This window comes from Acomys minous, assembly GCF_964271855.1.
Source record: "Acomys minous genome assembly, chromosome: 10".
NCBI lineage: Eukaryota > Metazoa > Chordata > Mammalia > Rodentia > Muridae > Acomys > Acomys minous.
The window spans coordinates 75651657-75673546 of NC_140491.1; the positions used below are offsets into that span (position 1 = coordinate 75651657).

General features: G+C 49.2%; 1 protein-coding gene across 3 annotated transcripts in view; it reads left to right on the forward strand.

Moving 5' to 3' along the window:
* The first annotated feature begins 8948 nt into the window (after positions 1 to 8948).
* LHX2 (LIM homeobox 2) overlaps positions 8949 to 21890 on the forward strand; it is a 31262-nt gene continuing 18320 nt past the window's right edge. The window contains exon 1 of one of the 3 annotated variants that reach the window (XM_084798616.1): positions 8949 to 9507. Coding sequence is in view for 2 of the 3 variants with exons in the window: in XM_084798614.1 (XP_084654740.1) it covers positions 21484 to 21603 (120 nt within the window). In the remaining variant the exon portion in view is untranslated. Of the gene's footprint in view, positions 9508 to 20760; positions 21604 to 21890 lie in introns of those variants that run through there. The other 2 variants (XM_084798614.1, XM_084798615.1) reach the window with 2 other exon arrangements.

Sequence of the window (21890 nt, forward strand, 5' to 3'; positions counted from 1 at the left end):
TGGAGAGTAATTGAGAAAGACACCAACATCAACATCAACACACACACACACACACACACACACACACACACACATCATTCAGTGAAATTTGACTTGGAATTAGGACAGAATTTCCAGTGATCTCTGAAGTGACCTTAAAAATAGTTCTGTCATTTTGTGCTATGTGCTTCTGGTTCTCAGTACCAGCCACCAATCACAAAATCAAAATATCAATCAACCCTGAAAAATGTTGAAAATGCTTTGCATCCTGCAGTATCAAATATTCAGCTGAAAATTTATTCTTTAAGTAAAAATAAAGATGCATATTTATAGATGCAATTTTTCTTTCACTTTTAAAAATGATAAGATTACATCTATACCAAAGAAAATTTTAAACAAATGTTTTATGCTTTATTATCAGTTGTTTGACTTATACACCTGTGTGTATATATCTATATACCTGGGATTTCATTAAACTTTCTCAGGTGAGGACCAGTGAGCTAGTTCACTGAAATAAGGTTTTTTGTTGTTGTTGTTTTTGGTTTTTGTTGTTTTTTTTTTTGTTTCTTTGTGTGTGTGTGTGTGTGTGTGTGTGTGTGTGTGTGTGTGTGTGTGTGTGGTTTTTCAAGACAGTTTCTCTGTGTAGCCTTGGATGTCCTGGACTCACTTTGTAGACCAGGTGGGCCTCAAACTCACAGCGATCCACCTGCCTCCACCTCCCGAGTGCTGGGATTAAAGGCATGAGCCACCACCATCTGGAGGGATAAGGGTCTTGCCACCAACCCTGACAACCTGAGTTTGGAGAGAGCCAACATATACTTGTATGCACACACACGCGCGCGCACACACACACACTAAATAAGTAAAGTAAATAAGAAAGGGTGAAATGTTTTTGATTGAATTTTTTCTCAGGTGAAAAAAGAACAGAAGACATCTCAGAAGCCCTTCTTTAGATCACTGCCATTTCCTGTGACCACCTCTGTCTGCCACTAACCCTGGGACCCAGCCCAAGAACACGCTTCCACTTCCACTGCTGAACCCCCAAGGACTGCTCCCAGCAGCCTGGTATCCTAGGTATAAGCACACGCTTTGAGAACAGACATATCTAAGCTTGAGGCCTGGCTTTGGCAGCTGCCAGCTTACATGTTTAAGAAAGCCAGAGCCTCAGCATCCTTACAGGGAACAGTTGCCAACTCTGAGTAGAAAAGCTGAGCTGGCTTATGACAATCCCGATCTCTTTGCCCGGCTCGGGGCAAATGTCAGCAAGTTCACCTGTCGCACACAGGGTCAGAAGCTGGCGGTGCACAAAGACCGAGGGAAGCAGACACTCCACTCAAGGGTGAAGCACACGCCGGGCACTTCTGAACCGGGTTCCCAGAGGCCTGGCTGAAAACACTGAAGATTCTAGATTGGCCAAGCCAAACCCATCCCCTCCCTAAATCTATTTTCTCTTAAATTTCCTATTCTTGGGGGATGGTAAGGTAGGTCAGAGGGTGAAGACTTGAACTCGATCCCAGGACCCCACATGGTGAAAAGAGAGGACCACATCCCCCCAAGTTGTCTTCTTACCTCTACACCTGTGCCATGGCACACATGCACACACCTATACATGATAAATAGACGTAAACGAAAACGTTATTCTTTCCAACAGGTGGAGACACCATTACGGAAAACCACAACTGATCAGAATACAGAGCTATGGAGCCCAGTCCCAATAAATACATCCACAACACAACTCAAATACGTCAGGCTCAAGGGGCCTTGTGTAAGAGGAGGTGGAAAGTTTGTAAGAGCCAGAGGGGCAGGGAGTTTGCTGTGAGGTTGTGTCTCCTAGCAATGTCAGAAGCTACACCATTAGCATCTCACCAACATGGCTGCCTTGGCATAACCTGAACAAGAAGGACATCAACAGACAGGCTAACGTGGAAGGGGGAAAGCAAGCGCGTGAGGTTACAACTCTAGACAGAGACCTACAGGCAACTAAGGAATGCTGAGAGCAGGAGAAATAGCCTTCCCCAGAGAAAAGAACACCGACTGGCTACCAAGTGGTAAATGGTCAGTCCTGAAAACAGAAATACAAGTAATATATACAGACTGAGCAGGTTGGATTTGTGTCTTTAGGGGGAAGTGTGGTGTGTGTGTGTGTGTGTGTGTGTGTGTGTGTGTGTGTGTGTGTGTGTGTATGTGTGTGTGTGTGTATGTGTGTGTGTATGTGTGTGTGTGTATGTGTGTGTGTATGTGTGTGTGTGTGTATGTGTGTATGTGTGTGTGTATGTGTGTGTGTGTGTATGTGTGTGTGTGTGTATGTGTGTGTGTGTGTGTGTGTGTGTGTGTGTATGTGTGTGAGTGTATGTGCAGGCACATGCACCTGTGTATATGCATGGAGACAGAAAAGAGCATTGAGTGTTCTATTACCTTCTGCTTATTCCTTTGAGTCAGAGTTGCTCCCTGAACCTGGGGCTTATGTTTTTGTCTACTAGGGTAGAAGCCAGCAAACCCGGGACTTCTAGGACATAACTGTGCTAGGCTTTGGACACTAGTGGCCATTGCCCATGCTGGTTGTGGTTGATCAAATAAGATAACCCTGCAACTTCCCCCCACCCAAGAAATACCCACCTTGTGGAATCTGTAAATGAAAATTCATTGGAAAAAAAAAAGAGTCATTGCAGATTAATTAAGACCTTGAGATAGGATCATCCTGGATTAAATCTGATAACCAGCATCCTTGCCAGAGATAGACACAGATGCAGATGGAATGCCATGTGAGGAAGGCAGCAGAAATAGAAGCCATCCAGCTACAAGTTACACCTGAGACCTCTAGAAGCTGAAGGCGGAATTCTTTTTGAAGAACTGTCTCTTGGGGCTAGGGACATAGCTCAGCTTGGGGAGTGTTTGCCTACTTCACAGAGCCCTGGGTTCAATGCTCAGCATCCCATATATTGGGCATGGCAGCACATGCCTGTAATCTCAGAACTCAGGAGGTAGAGCCAGGAGGGATCAAAAGTTCAAGGTCATCACCTGAAGCATGGTAAGTCAGAGGCCAGGCTGTCAAAATCAAATAGGTAAGCCTCTCCCCTGAACCCTCAGGAGGGCAAGACAGAAGGATATCAAGCTGCAGGTCATCTTCAGCTACATAGCAGGAACCAAGATCTGGGATTGCAGCTCAGTGGTACATCTTTGAGCTCCAACCCTGCACCACACCAAAAAAGGAAGGTAGGGTGGGAGAAGATAATTCTCCTTAGGGAATGAAGCTGTAGCAAAGGCCTGGTCTTGAGCCCTTAGTTGGGGGGCCGGGGGAGCATTTGAACATACCCCCAAACAGAAAAAAATCATTTTCACTGTTTTGAGCCCCACCTTATGGTGATAAGCTATGACAGTCCCCAGCTCTGCCTACCCTTTGTCGTAAGCCCTCTTTCGGGGTGGCCTCAATACTTGCTCCTTTAGGTTCCCGAGCCTAGCTGTGGCTGCCAGAGCCATGTTACTAAAACACACGACCATGACACATTCTTGTCTAAAGCCTGTATTTCTGTTCCAAGTGACAGAAAACCTAACCCAAACTGGCTTGAACTAAAAGGAATTTATTGGCTCGTGAAACCAAAAGGGCCAGGGGCTAGCGCTGCCTTCATCTTGGCTGGATCTGGGGCTCAAACAATGTCACTGGGGCTCTCTTTGCTTCATTGCGCTGCCTTCTGCTGTGCTGGCTTTGGTCTCAGAATCCCCATGGTCCTGAGATGGTGACAGCAGCCCCAAAGCCTAAATCCTGTCAGATTAGAGACCCTGGCAGAAGGGATTAAAGACCTCTCCCAGGTCCTCAAATCAAAACCCTGGATCAGCTCCCATTGGGTGGAATTACCATCCCTCCTCCAATCACTGCAGCCATTGGAGTGGGACACACTGATTGGGTCAGGATTGAGTCACATGTTCCCTCCGGGATCATGGAGGACTTACCTCTACCAAAAGCATGTGGACTGATAGGAGGGGAGGAAAGGCTTGATACAAAAAGTTACCTTTCATTTTTAAGTATAACAAGTGCATTGTAAGCAATACTAAAAATAATAATGATAAGCCATGTCTCCCCAGATGTTCTCCCCTGATCCCTGACAAAGGAATCAAGATACAAGTCCTGGGCCTCTACTCAACGTCCACTCCAACTTGCTCAGCCTCCCATATTGGGATATCCTGTCATCTGCCTTTGCCCACATGGGTACTTCTGCATACATTTCTTTCTCCTTCCCTTCATCCTCAATGAACAAATTCTGACTTCTTTGAGAATTTATTCAACAGGAGTAAACTTATCTCTACTCTGGGCCTCGAAACATCCTAAAGGTCTTCTATTATGTCCCTTAACTTGTTGGATTGAACTAACAAAGATCAATCTCCTCTTCTGAGGCATATGCCTCATTAAGACATGACTCACTCAACTTTGTTTAACAAACATATAAATCCTATTCCAAGAGCTGAAAACCATTCTGAGCCTTTGCAAACAGCTACTCTTTTAAGCTGGACGTGCTGACATATGCCTGTTACCCTGTACTCCGGAGAATGAGGAAGAATTGGGAGTATGAGGCCAAACTAAGCTACATAGCAAAGCCCTATAGTTAGTTAGTTAGATAGATAGATAGATAGATAGATAGATAGATCTTTATGGTAAACATATGCAGTCAGTTCTATTATTAAATGACTTAAGGATGAGGAAACTGGGGCACAGAGAGACATTATAGCTAATTCATTGGTGTGTTTCCCATGAAAAGATGAGAGCTAAGTACAAGGTAAATATTTAAAAAGAAAAAAAAACATATCCTAGGGCTTGAGATGTGGCTCAATGGTAGAATGCTATCTAGGTTTGATCCCAGAACCACACAAAACCAACCAACCAACCAACAAACAAACAAACAAAAAATCATGTTTTTCAGGTTGTCTCTCCTGTCCTTTTCTGCACAGGAAATGTCCACAGCTTTATAGCTTTCTACTTCCCAGGGTAGCTCATCTTCTGGGGCGTCCGAGACTGAAGAGAGAGTACGGCCAAGGCAGCGGAGGAGAACACAGTGCCAGCTGGCCTCTCTCTGCCTCCACAGTTAGATCCACACTCCCTGAGGAAGGGTCTCAGTCTATGAGACATATGAGCCTGAGAGACACCTGCCTCTCCCACTCAGGGATCTTTATCATCCCCCATGTCTCTGGTCCCATCCCCACAATCACGTGCCTGCCTGGACTCCTGAGGACTCTGGGATTCTGAGGCTTCCTGAACATTATCTCCATTTCCCTCCTTTTGTGCGAAGCCACCTGCTTCTTTGCTCCTCACCCCCACCCCGGGCCGGGTAGAGGGGCTACCTCAATTTTCCTTCCTTCTTCGTGCTCTCTTACCATCTTCATTCCTCTCTCTCTCCTGAGCTCTTTCTGCCTGCCCATCCCCTGGGGTGTGTCTCCCTGTTTGTGTCCTTGGTATCGCTGTCGCCTATCAACCTTCCAGCCCAATTTGCTCCATCTTGGTTACTTGGTATGTCCAGGAATGAGCCTGGGATTCCTTGCTGCTTTAACAGAATGAGAGAACCTTTCGGTGGCAGGGCAGCTTGGGAGGCTCTCCACCCATGGCATCCAACCTGAGAGCTACCCACACGTTCCCATTGCTCCTTAGAGCCCTTTTGCCCAACCCAGGGGACAAGAACCCTCAGGGCCACATACACAGGGTGTCTGTCTGCTACCCCAAAGACCAGGTCTCTGTGGCTTCTCTTAATGAACCAGCCTTCAGTGACACATTCATTATTCCTGTTCAGTCGCTTTGAGTCAAAACTGATTAGTTACACTTACAGTCGCAAAGATGTAATGATTTTATTGTTTATCTTCAATTTATTTTGATTAACATCTCCGTTCTTTTCATTGCAAGTGCAATTAGGTGCAATCTAACAGCGACTACTTTAATTTTGTTGAAATTAAGATGAATAAGTGACGGCTTATGGTGCTTTGTTTAACAAATAAATCATAGTTAAGAGGAGTATATTAGTAATAAATGAAAAAAAAAAGACAGCTTAATTAAAATGCACGGAGCCAGCCTCTTGATGTACATCCAAAAACCAAATGTGGATTCCAAAAATCAGAAGGAGCTGAGGGTTAGAAAGACCCTTCCTGCCTCTGGGTGTGGAGATCAGAGGATGACAGACTGATCCGGTTTTGAAGCTGCTGCTGAACGAAAAGCATGCAGACACTATGGTCCTCCTAGGAAGGTCCCACTTTGTCACCAGGGAAATCTAGGAAGAAGCAGATGTGGGAAGTGAGGTCTCGCCACCCCCTAAGAGACCAGAGGCAGTCCACACACTGATTCTTTTCCGGGAGACCACCACAAGCAGGGGACAGGTCCCCGCCCCCATCCGCGTGTATGGGGAGGGCCAGGTCGCCCAGCTTGGGGAGTCCCTCGCCAAGCCCAGACCCTAGGGCAAGTGAGCTCTCCTCCCCGCTGGGCTGAGAGGGACTTCCCCATCTCTTGATTTGGAAACAAAGTGCAGAAAGTCAGCCCTGGAAAGTTTCCCCGTGTGAAGTTTAAAAGCGCCTGTGCCGGAGAGGCCGGCTTTGAAGCAGCTTGCGGGCCCCTCGGCAGGCTCCTGCGAGTCAGAGGGCCGGCCTCGCCTCAGATCCGCCGTGCCTGCCTCCGCAGGGCTGGGAAATGGGAATTGTTTTTAAGTTGAAAAATTACTCGCTAAAGGAGCTAACTCCTTTACCACCGCCCTTCTTTTGTTCTCAGCTGTCTCCTTCTTCACTCTGCCTTCTCTTTCTCTTTGCTTCTTCCTTTTAGTGAAAAGGAACCAGCGGGCCTGGGTTCAAACCCTAGAACCGGCCTTGTGACTCTGGGCCAGGGGGGAGGGGGGGGTCACCTTTCTGGACCCTAGTAGTTTATCAGAAAAAGGAAGGTAACCGTGCCCAAGAGGCTGAGATGCTATAAAGGCTGGCAGAGGTCTTGAGGCACAGAGCAAGCGCTCCCAAACTCTCTAAAGGCGTTTCTGCCCTGCAGCTGGCTACTTCTCCATAGGCAAGTCTCCTCCTCCGTGCCTCATGTGAGTCCCTTTTCCTTTCCAGCCCTCTGCGTGGAAGCTTTATTTCGTTTTCTGTCCTCTCAATAGGTATTATTGAGGGTTCGCCTTGCACCAGGCAGTGTGCTGCAACATACTGGGGAGCTAGTAGGTAAATCCATTCAAGACAGGCCTACCCTCAGAGAACTTCCAGTCTCAAGCACTCTGTGAGACTACGGCATCCGGGTCCTGTGTCCCAAAGTGTCTGCGATTTGTTTTGAGAGGGCAGGAGCAATGCCTAGCACATTGCCTGGCACACAGCAGATGCTGCCTGGCTCCTAGTTGTTCAATAGAGCTGTTTGAGGATAACTCTTGCATGCCTGGCTTGATGACACAGAGAACTAAGCTATGTGTTCTTAGAAAGGTCACTTGGACAGAAAAAGGGATAGGCTGGTGGAAGACAAGAGATGATGGTAAACTTCAAGAAAAGACTAAGTGCAAAGGGTGTGTCTTGCTAGACCTGGCTTCTTCCAGTTCAGAAACAGAAAACTAAAACTGAAGTAGTTATGGATTAATATGAGCAGTTCTCCTCACCACTGAGGTTCAGTCCGCAGAGCCCTCCCCATCAGGCTGGACCACCTCTCCAGCCTCATTCTCCTCACACACACACACACTCCAGCCTCGTTGGCCTTCTGACCATGGCATTTCTACCTTCCGCCTGGTCCACAGCTTTCACGCATTCCTGTAGCATCCCCTCCTAGCTGCCTGTATCCTCTGGTCTCCCCCTCAGGTCTCAGCTTTGAAGACCACACCTTGAGAAACCCCTTCCCGATCCTAGTCTCCTTCCAGATCAGTTTCCCAGGACACTCCTTCCTGTCCTCACACTCACTCTGCTGTCATGATATGAGTCCCCCACTCCAGTTTGCCTCCCCAACTAGGAGCCAGTGCATGCCTGTCTTAGGAACTGCCATCCCTTCCACAGAACCTGAATAAAAGACAGGGCAGAATGGAAGCCTTCCAAAGACTGACACAGTACACAAACCATGAATAATCTAACTCACAACCCTAAAAAGAAAAGTAGTGGTTGTTTCTATTTCCTAGAAGAGGAAAGGCACACTGGGGATGGTGTTACCTGCCTAAGTAAGACATTTGTTTAACTTTGAAGATTCCGTCCAGGAAACACCTCTTGGTGCTTAAAAAGCCAATCCCCCCGGGCCCTGGTAAGGAAGAACCAGCAGATGACACAGCCTGGGATATCAGACCTAGCTCTGGGCTGTGCCCAGCCAAAATATGGAGCAGGCGTTAAGAAACCACAGTCAGGATCTGGAGACCCCAGAAGAAATCACCCTTGACACTCCCTGCTAAATTGGTCTCAGGGTGCCCTGGTCGCCAAGCAGCTGCCACTGTAGCTGCTGCATTTGCTAATGTGCGAGGTTCAGGAGGGGGACCCAGAGCCACTGGCACATCCTGCTTCCGTACCCTGCTTCATAACCCCCTCCTTATTTATTAGCTTGTATTAAAGATAATGAAACTGCAGGGGGGCGGGAATGACTTGCCCGATGTCCCAGGGCAGGGAAACGACTTGAGTTGGATTCGGGGGACCTCTGTTCCAAACAGAGACAGGAAAGGACAGCCAATCTTCCCGAGCAGAGGGAGAAAGGGGTAGCGAGTGGCGCGGTGCGGGGGGGGGGGGGGGGAGCGGGGGCGTAGAAATGAGAGGGAGGGAGAAAATGGTGAGAATGAGTAAGGAGCGAGGGGTAAGAGAGCAGCCCCACCTTGGGAAAGAGAGGCGCAGCGAGGAAGAGCTGGGGACACAGGGAGAGATCCAGGGAGGACAGGAGACGAAAAGACCGACAGACTCTTGGGATGGAGGGAGACGGAGGGAGGCGGACCGAGCCAAACAGGGAGCGGGGCCGGCGAAGCCAGTGACGGGGCGGGAGCAGGGGTGGGCGGGGTGGGGGTGGACGGCGAGGAGCCCAGCGGGCGCGGGACGGCGGCGGGCGGGGCGCCCAGGCCAGGACGCTACCGCGCGGTCGCCTCCTCCCGGGCTCCCGCCGGCCCGGCCGCCCCCGCCCGCGCACGCAGTCTAATGACCGCGGCCAGCCTGAGCCCACTGGAGGCGGCCGTCAGCTGGCAGCGCGGGGACCGCGCGCCCCAGCCAGGGTGGCAACTCCCGGGGCTCTGCGGGCCCTGATTGATTTGTCAGCTCAAGCGAGCCAGCAGCCACTGCGATCGCAGCGCCGCCCGGGCTCCCGGGCTGGCCCTCAGGCTGGAGCGCCCCACCGGCCCCAGGAGGGAACCCCTGGTCCCCAGGCCCGCGCTCCGGCGCCCCTCCCCGGCCCCCTGCGGGCATCGCCAGGCCCCAGGGCTGCCCTCCGCCCCGTCCCCACCTCTGGGCACCGTGCCAGCCCCGCCAGCGTTCACCCTGCTGCTGCCCCCCAGTCCCGCACCGCCGCCCCCCGCGCCCCGGCCCTGGCCCAGGGCCGCCCGCAGAGCCGGCCACACCCGCTGCCGAGGGCTCACTAAGGTAAGAGGCGCCGGGACCGGGAGGGCTGCGTGCAGGGCTCGAGGCTGGGCCACCCCCGGCACCCGCAGGTCGGCACAGAAACTGCGACTGCCACCCAACCCGGAACCTGCGAGGGCCCGCCGGGGACACAAGATGAATTGTGAATTGAGACCCTGGAAGGAACTGGGTGATAGTTACCAGTCTTCCAGTCCTGGGAATGGAGGGTCTGGATTTTGGGCATGGAGCTCTAGTGACCATCTCTTTTAAGGAATTCTCTCCCTCTCTCACTGTCCTCTCTCGGTCTCTGAAGTCACCATTTCCTGATGTCTCTTTAAAGGAATCACCCCGTTTCTTCTCCTTTTCCTAAGCAAGAAGTGGGTCTCTACTTCTCTTCCCAAACAAACCCATTTTCTCTCTCTCTTTCCCAATTTAGAAGGGTTTGTTCCCTCTTTCTCACTCCTCAATTTAAAAAGAATTTCTCTCTACCCACAATTTACAACCGTCTCCGTCCGCAGCACCCTCCCTATGCTTGGAGGCTAGCCGCGCTCTTCTGTTGCCCCTTTACCCCCAAGTAATCAGATGTGCAGTTCGAGTCTTTAACTCGGGGGCATGGAACCTGGTGTTTTTCTGGTGCGGAGGCAACGCAGAGAGACGTTTTACTCAAAGCAGGCAGGGTACCAGCAGCCCATCTCTACCAGAACGAAGACAGCTGCCTAGCCTCAGTCAGGTGCATGAGCATTTGTTTCCAAGGGGCAAGAAGGAGAGACCTTCCTCTCAACAAAGCATTAAGGCCAAGGGAGATTGACTGTTCTAGCATCTTCCATGGGAGAAGACTCTCAACCTCTGGACAGGGGGCCACATCTAGCCTCTCTCCTGCACCCCTTAACTTTAAAGTAGTTTAATGAACACACAGAGAGAAACCATTTGTTTTTCACTGCGTGGTGAGCAGTCTACAAAGAGAAATAGGAAAGGAGGGAGAAAGCCTTAACTCTGATCCCCGCAATTAGTTCCCTGGGACGAGGGGGGGGGGGGACCCGGGAGCCTCAGTTCTTCAGACACAAAAGCATTTAGATCGCTTTAGACCGGTTAATCCTGAGTCTGGCTCGGGTCTCTTTTGTTTCCCAACTCCATTGTGGGTTTTGTGTAGTTTCTCTCTGTTCGAGTGATTGACTAGCCAATGGATGGTAATTATCCAAATGTCCCCTCTGTCCTTTGACTGACTTCTCTGTATTATGGGCAACTGTCATGCATTCTGTCATTCCATATCATATTACACGTATTATCATATGAAGTCCCCCTCCTTTAAAGGAGGGAGTCTCGGCCCAGATGCTGCTGCTTTTTAGAAGTAAGGGTCCCCCTCCCCCGAATAATTTGTGCTGGGCACAGTTTGCAATACAGAACAGGGGACTCCGGAGATGGGAGGTTTTGCAGGTAATTTTTTTCCCCTGGCTGGGGGTAGGGGTGGTCTCTGGGGTTAAGGTTCTAAGGATTTGCGCTGGGAACTTGGATCAGGTTTGCCAGATGTATTCATTGGGTCAGATCCCTAGAGTGATTTGAATGGGTCTGTGGGCTCCCATTATGCAGAAACTTAGAATCAGTTTTTCTGAGCCCTGAATATAGGAAAATTCTACACAACTGGCTCCTTTTGGGGGTAACTAGATCATAAAGGTACATGCTTAGGGAACCAGCCCTTAGGATCCTAAAATGCACTTTGTACCTGTGGCCCTTTACAGGACAAGCCCTTGGACTATTGCCCCGGTTTGCTGCCATATATGCTGTATATATATCAAACCACCACATGCTTTGAGAAGGGACCAGCTTTTCTTGCAATGCTTTTGTACAGTAAACTTAGTGCCCCTTGGTGCAATTGTGTGTGCCATCACTTAAGAGGAAGGCCGGATTTATAACAAGGAGGCTTTGCAGACAGAGACTCTGGGGTCCTCTGAATCTGTGGGCAGGACTAAGCCTTTCTTCTGCTAAAATGTGAAAAAAAGTGTTTTTATTATTGCAATGGATATGAAGTGCCGCCCAGATGTACAGCCTCGCAGTTAATTACCTTGTTCTTCATCAAATATATGAGCAATAAATTCTCCAAGAAGGTGTGCCTGTGTGTGTGTGTGTGTGTGTGTGTGTGTGTGTGTGTGCGTGTGTGTGTGTGTGTAAATGGATGGATAGATGAATCCAGGAGAGAGAGCCACTCACACTCTTTTAAAGACCACAGACAGACTATTTTATGGGAAGCTTGATATACAGCAGAAAGATGCTTTGAATTTTTCAATGATCAAATATACATGATCAAGCTGTGCATGTTAGGGTGCGAGGTGTGCTGACGGTCAATGGCTATTGATCAGGCTGTTAAGTATTTCTGCTCAGTTTTAGAAATATAGATGGATCCCAGATGAATTAAAGAATTGGATAACTAACAAACTATCATTCGGTTTCTTTGGCAAATGGAAATGGCTAGTTAACTAAAAAACATTCCTATCATTGCTTAACACCAATCTGAGAAAGGAAGGAAGGGAGGAAGGAGGGCAGGAAGGCTTTAGAAAATGGAAATTTCATTGGCAGACATGTCCAAGAACAAAGTAAAAATATTGCAAATATCTTATCTGGAGTCTACCCAGAACAATTACTTTACTTGACCCAGCCTTGTTCTTAGGCTCAGAGTTTATATCTATCCTCTGTCCATCTCTCTCTCTCTCTCTCTCTCTCTCTCTCTCTCTCTCTCTCTCTCTCACACACACACACACACACACACACACACACACACACACACAATTTTGCAGCCAATTTTGACCCATGCTGATTCACTGCTGAAGATATGGGAGAAAGCCATTTCTGGGGGTAGAATCTAAAGTCCTCCACCCCTTCTGCTTAGGAACCAAGCTAACTGGCCACATGGCTTTCCCCAATTAACTAATTTCTCATTAATCTAAAGATCTATTTAGAAAGGTGTGGAGGGGGTGGAGGATAGAGATTTAAAGATAATCTCTAATTGGTCTATAATTCAGTCCATGACACCTACAAACATCACCCCCCTTTCTTCTTTCCTTCCCACTCTCTTCCTCTCTGACTCCCTTTCCTATGTCTTTCTTTCACTTTACCTTCTAGAAATTAAAAAGTGGACTTGAGAGGAAGGAGTCAAGCACTCAGAGAGAGGAGAAGGGAGTGAAAATTAATTAAAAATTTTTTATTATCTATCAATCTTATTTATAACCATCCAATTAGTTATTTTTGTAAGAGACTCACATTCAGGAAAATCAGCTCTCACCCAGGTTGTAGAACTTGAGCACACAGACAGGATTGATAGTTGAGATTTGTTTTCATACCTTAAAAAACAGAGTGTAGATTTTTAGATCTTTTTTTTTCTTTAATCTGCAAAACATTCCTTTTCAGCTATGTACATTCACCAGAGGAGCTCAGATATCCCTATTGACAAATCCCCCCTTGGGATAGAACCAAAATTGGCCTCCCCCAACCTCCAGGAAAAAAAAAAGTTGATCCACCCTGAAATGGATGAATCAGCTCTGATTGGGTGGACATGCCCTTTCACCTCATTGTGTCTGACCTATCACTTAATTAATCTCTCCCAGATGCAGAGCTGTTGACAATGCCAACGATAAGCAGTATTTGGAACAAAGCAGGAAGCTTTTAAAAGAACAAGCCACAGTGAGGTTCGAGGCCCTTAAAGATGTGTAAATCATCAGCTTTGGAAAGTCGAGTTTGTTAGAACATAGCTGAATGTCAGAAATGGTCCCATGTTTCCTAGAAACTTCCTGTGCCTTTCTTTAGCCACTGATGTGTATGAGATTCATTTTCTGCCTCTCCCTTCTCTGCTTCTGCCTCAAGTTCTTCTGCCTCTCCCTCTCTCTGGATTCAGACTATCCGTGGCTGGTTTCCTAGAAACTGTCCTTTGCTTCTTAGCCTAGTCTTGGGCTCTTCAGATCCTTTTTATACCATTGAGGCTATCAAGGTGGTCAGCTTCAGAGGCTTTGGGTGACAAAATATTGACCGCATTGGCTAGTCCCCATGAGTGTTTGTGCTAGAAGCACCTTGGTGACATGCAAAGGATAGTGGATTAATTAAACAACCTGCTAATTGCTGCTTAAATTAGTATATAGAGAACATGAAACAGGTTTATAAAAGATGACAATTTGAGGAACTCATAACTTTTTTTTTTTTTTTTTTTTGCTTAGAAGATTTTCATAAACAATTCGTAGAAGCTGCTTTTACTCATCATCACCTATTCAGCCGAGCTTCAGTTAATGGTAATAAATGGTCTGGGACCCTTAGCTGGGCCTGACTGAAGGAAGAGCTTTGCTGAGTCTGGTGCAGGTGGCACTGTTTAATAAGCATGGGAAGAGTGGGTAATGTACTGCTTGTAAAGAGGGTAAATGCAAAATAGATCACTCTAATTATGGCTGTCCCCAGAAATGGATGTAAGCTGAACCAGCCAACGGATTGGGAAGTTTCAAAGAGACAGCAACTACTACTATTTCTCCTTCTTCTTCTTCTTCTTCTTCTTCTTCTTCTTCTTCTTCTTCTTCCTCTTCTTTCTTTTTCTTATTCACTTTTGAGGTGGTTTGGATGACCTCATCTGACTCTAAACAAGCACATATTAAAAACCTGAGCCTGCCGACCTATTAATGTCTGTCTTAACTGTCTAGAGTCCCTTTATCAGAGGGTCAGCTTCAGTGCTAGAACAGGGTAGTCTGCATATATCTTCCTACCAGAGATCCCCACAAGCTCATTGAAAACTGATTTTCATATTTCATTGCAAAGTGTCAGAGATTTTATTTTTGTTTTTGTTTTGTTTGAATCACTTTATGCTTGAAAAAAAAATGAGTCTATAGGAAATCAAAGTGTGAATACTTAAGCAAACAGAATTTCCCATATACCTGCAAGGGTTCTAATGATTTCCATTCATGCAAAGATAATCAATGGGACATTAGTTGTTTTAATTAATGAAAGAATAAAAAAAATGTTGGGGGAGGGGGGTGCCTAGGGGCTGCACTTCAGCCGAAGCATCTGTGGGAAATGACTCATTTCTCACCTAAAGAGACAATGGCAACTTCCCTGGACAGCAATAAAGATTTGCTAATCAGACCAGGAGAAAGTTGGGCTGGGATGTGGAAAGCTCTTGCTAAGAACTCTGCATAAGATGGTAGTCATGTTGGCTATTTTCTCTCCCAAACTCACTGCTAATGGTTGTAAAGTTGGAAAAGTACCTAGACCTGCACTCAAGAGAAGAAGTTTCTCTACCCCCAAGAAAGTGCAGTTTGGGTTAAAACCTAGCACAATCTGTGATGGCAAGCCCATCTCAAAGCTGGAAAGCACAACGCAGTGCCCCCTCCCATCAGCTACAGAAAGGTTGGGGTCAAATGATGCACTAGGTGTGTGATGACCTGTGTAGCAGCAGTAGTGTCAGTAAGTGGGCAGTTTGTGGCCTTTGATGGGAGATCCAGGGAGAAACTAAACTCAGAATCTTGAGGCAAAACCTCTTTCTGTTCTATGGAAATAGTTACCAAATCCACCTACAGGCTAGTGAGCCATAGCTGGGCACCCCAATCTATTAATGTTGGTGTATGTGAAGCTCAGAAAAAAATTTATTACAGAAACTTGTGTTCAGGATAGAATTTAGGGTGTCTTGAATTCTGAGAGGCCTTTGAATAAAGGCTGGTAGAGAAAATTTCCCAGTATTAAGTGCATGGAATTGGAAGAGATGTCAGCCACCTGGTGGTTTATCTACTTCCGCCCCCATCACCACCATCTCTACTTCCTCCTACAGAATCTTTGATACTCATTTAAGCAAATACAGTTCCTTGTGTGAGAAATTTTATTGTTCTCTTCAACCTGAAAGACTGAAAATAGGGGTTAGCAAAATGTCCTTTTAAGGACTGCCTGTTATTCTGGACTAAATTAAAAAGAACTGACCCTCTAGGTACAAGATATAATTGTAGCACATGAAATACAAGGCCTCTTGTCGAAATGTTCACTTTCCTTTTTGTTCCTGAGCAGTGTATACCTTTTTGTGGAAATTAGCTGGAGGGAGGCAGAAGATAATGCAATTAGCTATTGTGTATTTTGCTGCAATTGTTCTTTAAGAATAATTTGATCTGACAGATTTATATTGTTGGCAATGTGATTTGAGGAGGGCCCAGATACAAACTTTCCACACCCTAATCAATAATGGTAAATCGTTTTTTGCTGAAGGTGAATAATCTCTGACCTAGAATTCATATTTCTTTTACCAATTCCCTGTAATAAAATTGAACATTTTGTCACCACTTTGAGAAACACTGCCAAACACCTTAAAACACATGTCACATGCCAGCAGCCCCTCATGTCCCTCCTCAGGGAGTTCCTACATCTGGAACCATAATCACAGATAAAAACCTTGACAAAATTGCATCTGAGCACATTCATTCCTCTCCACAACCCTTACTTTCTCATAATATTTAATACAATATTAATACGTGCTACTGAAAGGTAGGGAAGAGGAAAGGGCTGCCAACCTTCGCATTTCCCGATGCATCATGTTCAAACCTGAAATTCACACTTCGTGTTTCATTTTAAGTTCAGTGCATTTAACAGGGCCCCAGAGAGAGAGAGAGAGACAGGAGAGAGAGAGAGAGAGAGAGAGAGAGAGAGAGAGAGAGAGAGAGGGAGAGAGAGAGAAAGCGCGCAAGGGAGCCCTGGTTAGTTCCCCAACCTTCTCAGTTGATGCCCAGGGAGGCATTTTTCCCCCCTAGAATTGTTCAGATTGCTGCGGGGAGAAAGAGGAGGAGGAACTCTTCTCTGCTTGCCACGAGCCAAGCCACTTCTCTGTCCTAGTGCCACAGATTTGGGGCTCCCCTTGGAAATAATGAAGGTCCCACTGACTTATATTGTCAATACTAGCAATCAGCAGATTTCTGTATAGTATGACCCAAACAATGAACAGATTTCATAGTAAAAGAGCCTTGCCTGAGCACATTTGCTGCTGCAGACAACCTCTCTCATCAATATACAGCAGTCCCCCCACCCCCATTCCTGAATAAGGCCCGGAAGCCTAGGGATGGAGGACAGTTCTCACTGAAGATGTAGGGCTCCTCTACCATTCCTATGACCCCCTACTCCACCTTTTCCTGGTGCTACCTCCTCCCCACATTCCTTTGCCTGGTAGGGGAAATCATCTTTTCATTTCTCTGCTCTACAAGAAAGAAAAAGGGGTTAAAAAGAAAGCAAAAGTGCAGGAAGCGGTCCCCAATAGGGTCTCTTGGGGGCACATGGGGTAACCTGGAGACGGATTTTCAGAGGCTGGTGGCTTTGTTTAGTTGGTGCTCTCAAAACAGATCAGGCCTCCTCACACTTAAAATGACAGAGAGGGAGGGAGGGGGGAGGGAGGGAGGGAGGGAGGGAGGGAGGGAGGGAGAGAGAGAGAGAGAGAGAGAGAGAGAGAGAGAGAGAGAGAGAGAGAGAGAATATGTTCCTGAGCAAGACCCACTTTAGTAAGGAAGGAATATAATTTGCTGAATGGTACAAGCAAGCCCAGAGAAGTTAGGCTTTACACAGGGGACAGGGGCAAGAGTGGCGGGCCACTGGCTCTGTGACTGCAAGCCAAGCCAACAGCTTAAAGAAAACAGTCCTTTCTGCTGGGAGACCAGGAAAAAGTGGTGGCATAGCCTCTTTGTCCCCCACAGTTGTTATTCGAGAGTTTTCCGGAACCCTAAACCCCAGCTTCATTTTCAGAATTTGAGGCAATCCTTTAGTAGTACCGAGCCCGGGAGCCCCAGGCAGAAGAGTCTGGAGCCAAGGGGTAGGGCGGTTCCCCGGCGCAGAGCCCTTCCGGGACGGCTCCCCAGTCCGAGGTTTGTTCTATCTGTCTTTCCCTCCGGGGAGACTCCAAGGCTGCAGAAATCTGGGCGCCCGCTTGCTCGCTTGTCAAAAAGCAAACTGTCTTCACATACTCCAAGAGTAACATCCCTGCCTAGGAAGAGGAAGGAAAGAGGCAAAATAAATAAAACCAGTTAATGTTGTAGTTAACTTGCAAATCAAGTAAATCTGTTGGTGCCGTATTTGAGAAATAAACCACGAGAGCGTCACAGCAAACACACACTTCTGAACGTCTTCATTTTGATGTAATGGTATATCAGCGTCAACTATCGCTTTCTCTGCTGGTACACTCGGCCTGATGCCGCGGGAGGAGGGTGCCCATGTTTATCACCGAGTGAGATGACTAATTACACCTTGTCAATCACCGGCTATGAAGACATAAAACCAGCGCGCACAATGAAATAGTTGCCTGCAGCGTCAATTAGTTGGCGATTCCGAGGGTATTTGCGTGGCCCTGCTTTGGCCGTCTCTAATAACGGGACAGAGAGCTGGTAACAGCGTGCAGATCAATCACCCTGGTTCCGCTGCGCCTCGCGTCCTCCTCCCCCTCTCCCCTCCTCGGCCTGGCCTTACTTTTTTCCCTGCGCAGGATGCTTCCTCCCTCTGTGGCCCCAGCCTGGTGGCGCCGCCAGCCCGGGGAGCCCAGGGAAGTTTGCGCGCTGTATCTCCGCAGCCGGCAGCCGGGAGCCCCGCAGCCTTCGGGGAGCGCCGGGGCTGGTGGCCCTTTTGTTGGAGAAGGCGTGGAGGAGCGCTTTTGTTCTGAGTTAGTCACGGTGGCCGGCTGGAGGCTGCTACCTCATTATGCGCCGGGTCTGCTAGTCTGCAGGGAAGCAGATGGTGGAGAGGTAGGCAGAGGCGACAGTGGCCAGACCTGAATCCCGTTCACCTGTCACCTTCCACAAAACGCAGGATACAGGGAGCTGAGGGTGCTTTACCCCTGGCCGGGAGAGGGAGTCGAGGGGCCGCCCTTCCAGACGTTTATGAATGTTCCAGTTACCTGTCTTAGCCTGATTTCCACCCCACCCCACCCCCTTTCCCTCCGCTGCGTCTCCTTGTACTGTGTAAATGTCACTCACGTGTCAGGATTTGTGTTTACAGCCTGTTCCTCACCTTGCTTAGTCTCCCAGGACAGGGCAAAGCCATTACACGATGTCCCCCATGATTAGCAAAGTTAGCGCCCTCTGAACCCAGGGCCTGGGTGCCCAGATGCCGCCCCGCGGCGGGAAATAGGCTTGAGCCTCTAATGGACTTCATAGCCTCCCAGCCAAAAGCAACGGATAAATAGAGAAGCGCCCCGGGGTGGGGAATCCCAACGGAGAGTTCAGGCCAAGAATGGATGGGACTGCTGGTCAGAGAGATGGGTACCGAATGGTTTACATGTCTTTATGGGTAGGGTTTCCTGTCCCCTAGGTAGCTTTTTAACAAGAATCGCTGAGTACCCCCTGCCCAGCTCCTAAGGCAGCCCCTTGAGTCCAGCCAGCACCAAGGGCGTACACCTCAGGGTTGCTACAAAAAGTGTCCGGCACCTTGAGCAACTTCCATATCAAACCTGAAGACTGCCAGACTTAATTTTTAATTTCCTACTTTCTTTAGGGGGAAAAATGTCCCGATACCCCAGTAGAGTGTGCCTGTATATTCCTAGAGTTGATCGTGGGTCAGTGACTATTCAGATACTGTCTGTATGAACATGCACATTCCTGTTTTTGGAGTGATGGTCTTTCTCTCGAGTTAGGGCACCTTTACAAGAGCAGTGTATACACACAAATGTACAACTGCAAGAATTTTTGCAAATATGATTGATAGGAGCTCACAGAGCACCAAGATTAAGAAGGCTTGCCTGAGGACACACGTGTTGGTGCTGGGTGTTCAGATGGCCCCTTGGGTATGATGTGAACCTGTCCGTTAGTCCGTTAGTGCAGGCTATGGTTTTGCCAATAAAGATGTACTACACATACTGGCTGTACTTTTGCCAAAAGAGATGAGCATGAGCATTTTCACCCATGGACACAAGCGTAGGCACCATAAGTGCAACACATATTTATGTGCACAAGTTTTGTACAGTATGTGGAAAGCATGACTACATGCTACCTCAATTATATGTCCTGTGAGATAAACTGCAGAGGTCCTGGCTTCCCTTTGATTGTGTTAGGCAAGCAGACCGACATTTCAGACTACGTTTCTCACTCCCTATAACATGGAATGAAAGCAACTTGTAAAATGAACCCAGAAAAGGGGTTTGAGCAACTGACTTGCCCTTTTTTTCCTTTTTCCCCCAAATCCCTTTTTGACTCCCCAATCCTTGTTTCACCAGACACCTGGCCATTGCCCTGGCTTCAGCCAAAAGATTCAGGGATGGCAATTGGGATTTGCTGAGCAGGCCGTGTTATTGTTAGTGCTTGTGCAACCAGGTGGCTGGGTGGATCCAGATAAGGCGCTGGGGGAAGTGTGTGTGTGTGTGTGTGTGTGTGTGTGTGTGTGTGTGTGTGTGCTGGTGGTGGTGGTGGAATGGAGTGTCCCATAGGAAGAGAATGTGAGTGAGAAGGTTTTGAATAGTAAAGGAAAAAGAGGGAGCGAAATCGCTGAGTGCCTACTATGCTCCAGTCATTTTCTATTTCTTTCTTTTATCAAACCCAAACACCTTAAAGCAGGGGGCCTTCTTCTTTCCCATTGAGAAAGTCAAACTGTGTAAAGGAGGTTGAGTCATTCTCTTGGGATCACATTGCACGTGATGGGAGAGCTGTGGACTTCTTGCTGCTTCTTTTTCTGAGTCCGTAAAGACGTGCTTCCAGACTGGAGAGGCTTGGGGAAATCCAGGAGCAATACATAGTACAGTTCCTAGCTTGCTTGGAGAGAGGATATGCTGCCTGGACCTCTACCCGAGGGAGTCATTGCTCCTGTGGCTCTTACCCTTGGTCCCCAGGAACCCAGCGCCGCAGAGCGGAGCTGAGAGCAGCGCCTCAGACCAAAGCCAAGCTGGGCGGGAAGCAACTGAAGGCTCTTGAAACTGTACTCTCAGACTGTCTTCTCTGCCCATCCCTGCCAGAGGCCAAAGAGAAGGATGGAGACCTCATCAAGCATCCTTTGGCAGCGCTTTCTTAGGATAGAGTCGACAGGAAAGGTTTAATTTTCCTTCCTGAAGAAACACAGGAAACTGTTCGCAGCTTAGAAACTCCAAACCCCGCGCTCTCCCTTCTCCCTCCCTCCCGCCTCCTTCTCCAGCCTCGCCCACTAGCTCCCACCACCTCCCCTCTCCGTTCCACTCCTCCTCTAGCCTCTCCCCTCCCTCTGGGTCTCCCGCCTTCCCGGAGCACGCGCTGCCAAGGCCTGGGGCGCCGGGCGGCCAATGGCACGGCGGCAGGACGTGATGTCAGGCGCGGCTGTAGAAAAGGCGCGGAGGCTTGCGCTGGCGCGGACTGCGGAGCCGAGGCTAAGCTCGGCGCGCGCTTGGGTAGCTTTGCGCGCGGCTGGGCCCGCGGCCGGCGGCCCCTCCTCCCATTCTGCTCCTCCTCCTTTTTCTCCTCCTCCACCTCCGCCTCCGCCTCCTCCTCCTCTTCCTCCTCCTCCTCTTCAATTCTCCGGGTGGCTCGGCTCAGCTCGCAGGCTTCGCAGAGACCCCTACTCCAGTTCGCCTTTGGTTGAGAACACACCCCAGGGGGTAGGGGGGGGAAAGAGACGTCAAGGCATCTGGGCCGCCGCGGGCACCTAGCTGTTCCTGGGTGAACCCTGACTGCAGCCGCCGCCGCCTAGGGCAGAGTTTGCGCCCCTGATTTGCGCCCTGGGCGCCAGAGCCTACAGAGCGATGCCCGCGGCGTGAAAGCGCCCGCAGCGGGCGCCGACCTCTGCCCTGGTCTCCCGCCCCCACCGCAACCCCTGCCCTTGTGACCCTGGCTTCGGCGCCGCTGCCCAGGCGCCCCGCGATGTAGCTGCCCCCACGCCTCGGCGGGAGGCGTCCTGGCCCGCGGGTACCCGGGGCCAGGAGCCCGGCCTGGGGGCGCAGCCGAGCTCGGGCGGGGCCGGGGCCTCGGTGGCGATGCACTGGGCCGGTTAACTCCGGGAGCACCCGGCAGCTAAGGCGGGGGACAAGCCCTTCCTCGGGGCAGCCGCATCCCCAGTCCCGCCGCGATGCTGTTCCACAGTTTGTCGGGCCCCGAGGTGCACGGGGTCATCGACGAGATGGACCGCAGGGCCAAGAACGAGGCTCCGGCCATCAGCTCCGCCATCGACCGCGGCGACACGGAGACGGTAGGCGCGCGGCTGTGGAGTTGGGGCTGAGCGCTGGGACCTGGCCGAGCCGGACCGCGCCTCTGCTCCCCGAACTTTGGGGAGAGTCTTGCGAGACGCACAAGACCAAGGCTAGGAAAACCCTCCGGCAGAGTGCGAGGCCCGGGGCGCCAGGCTCTGGAGAAACTGGGTTGCTAGAGCAGAGGAGGGAGTCAAAATTGAAACCCAGTTCTGGACCGCGAGGGTGGAAGGGAACGTTGTCCTAGAAGTGGCAGCTTGAGGCCACTCACTTCTCCCTGTGCCTGGTG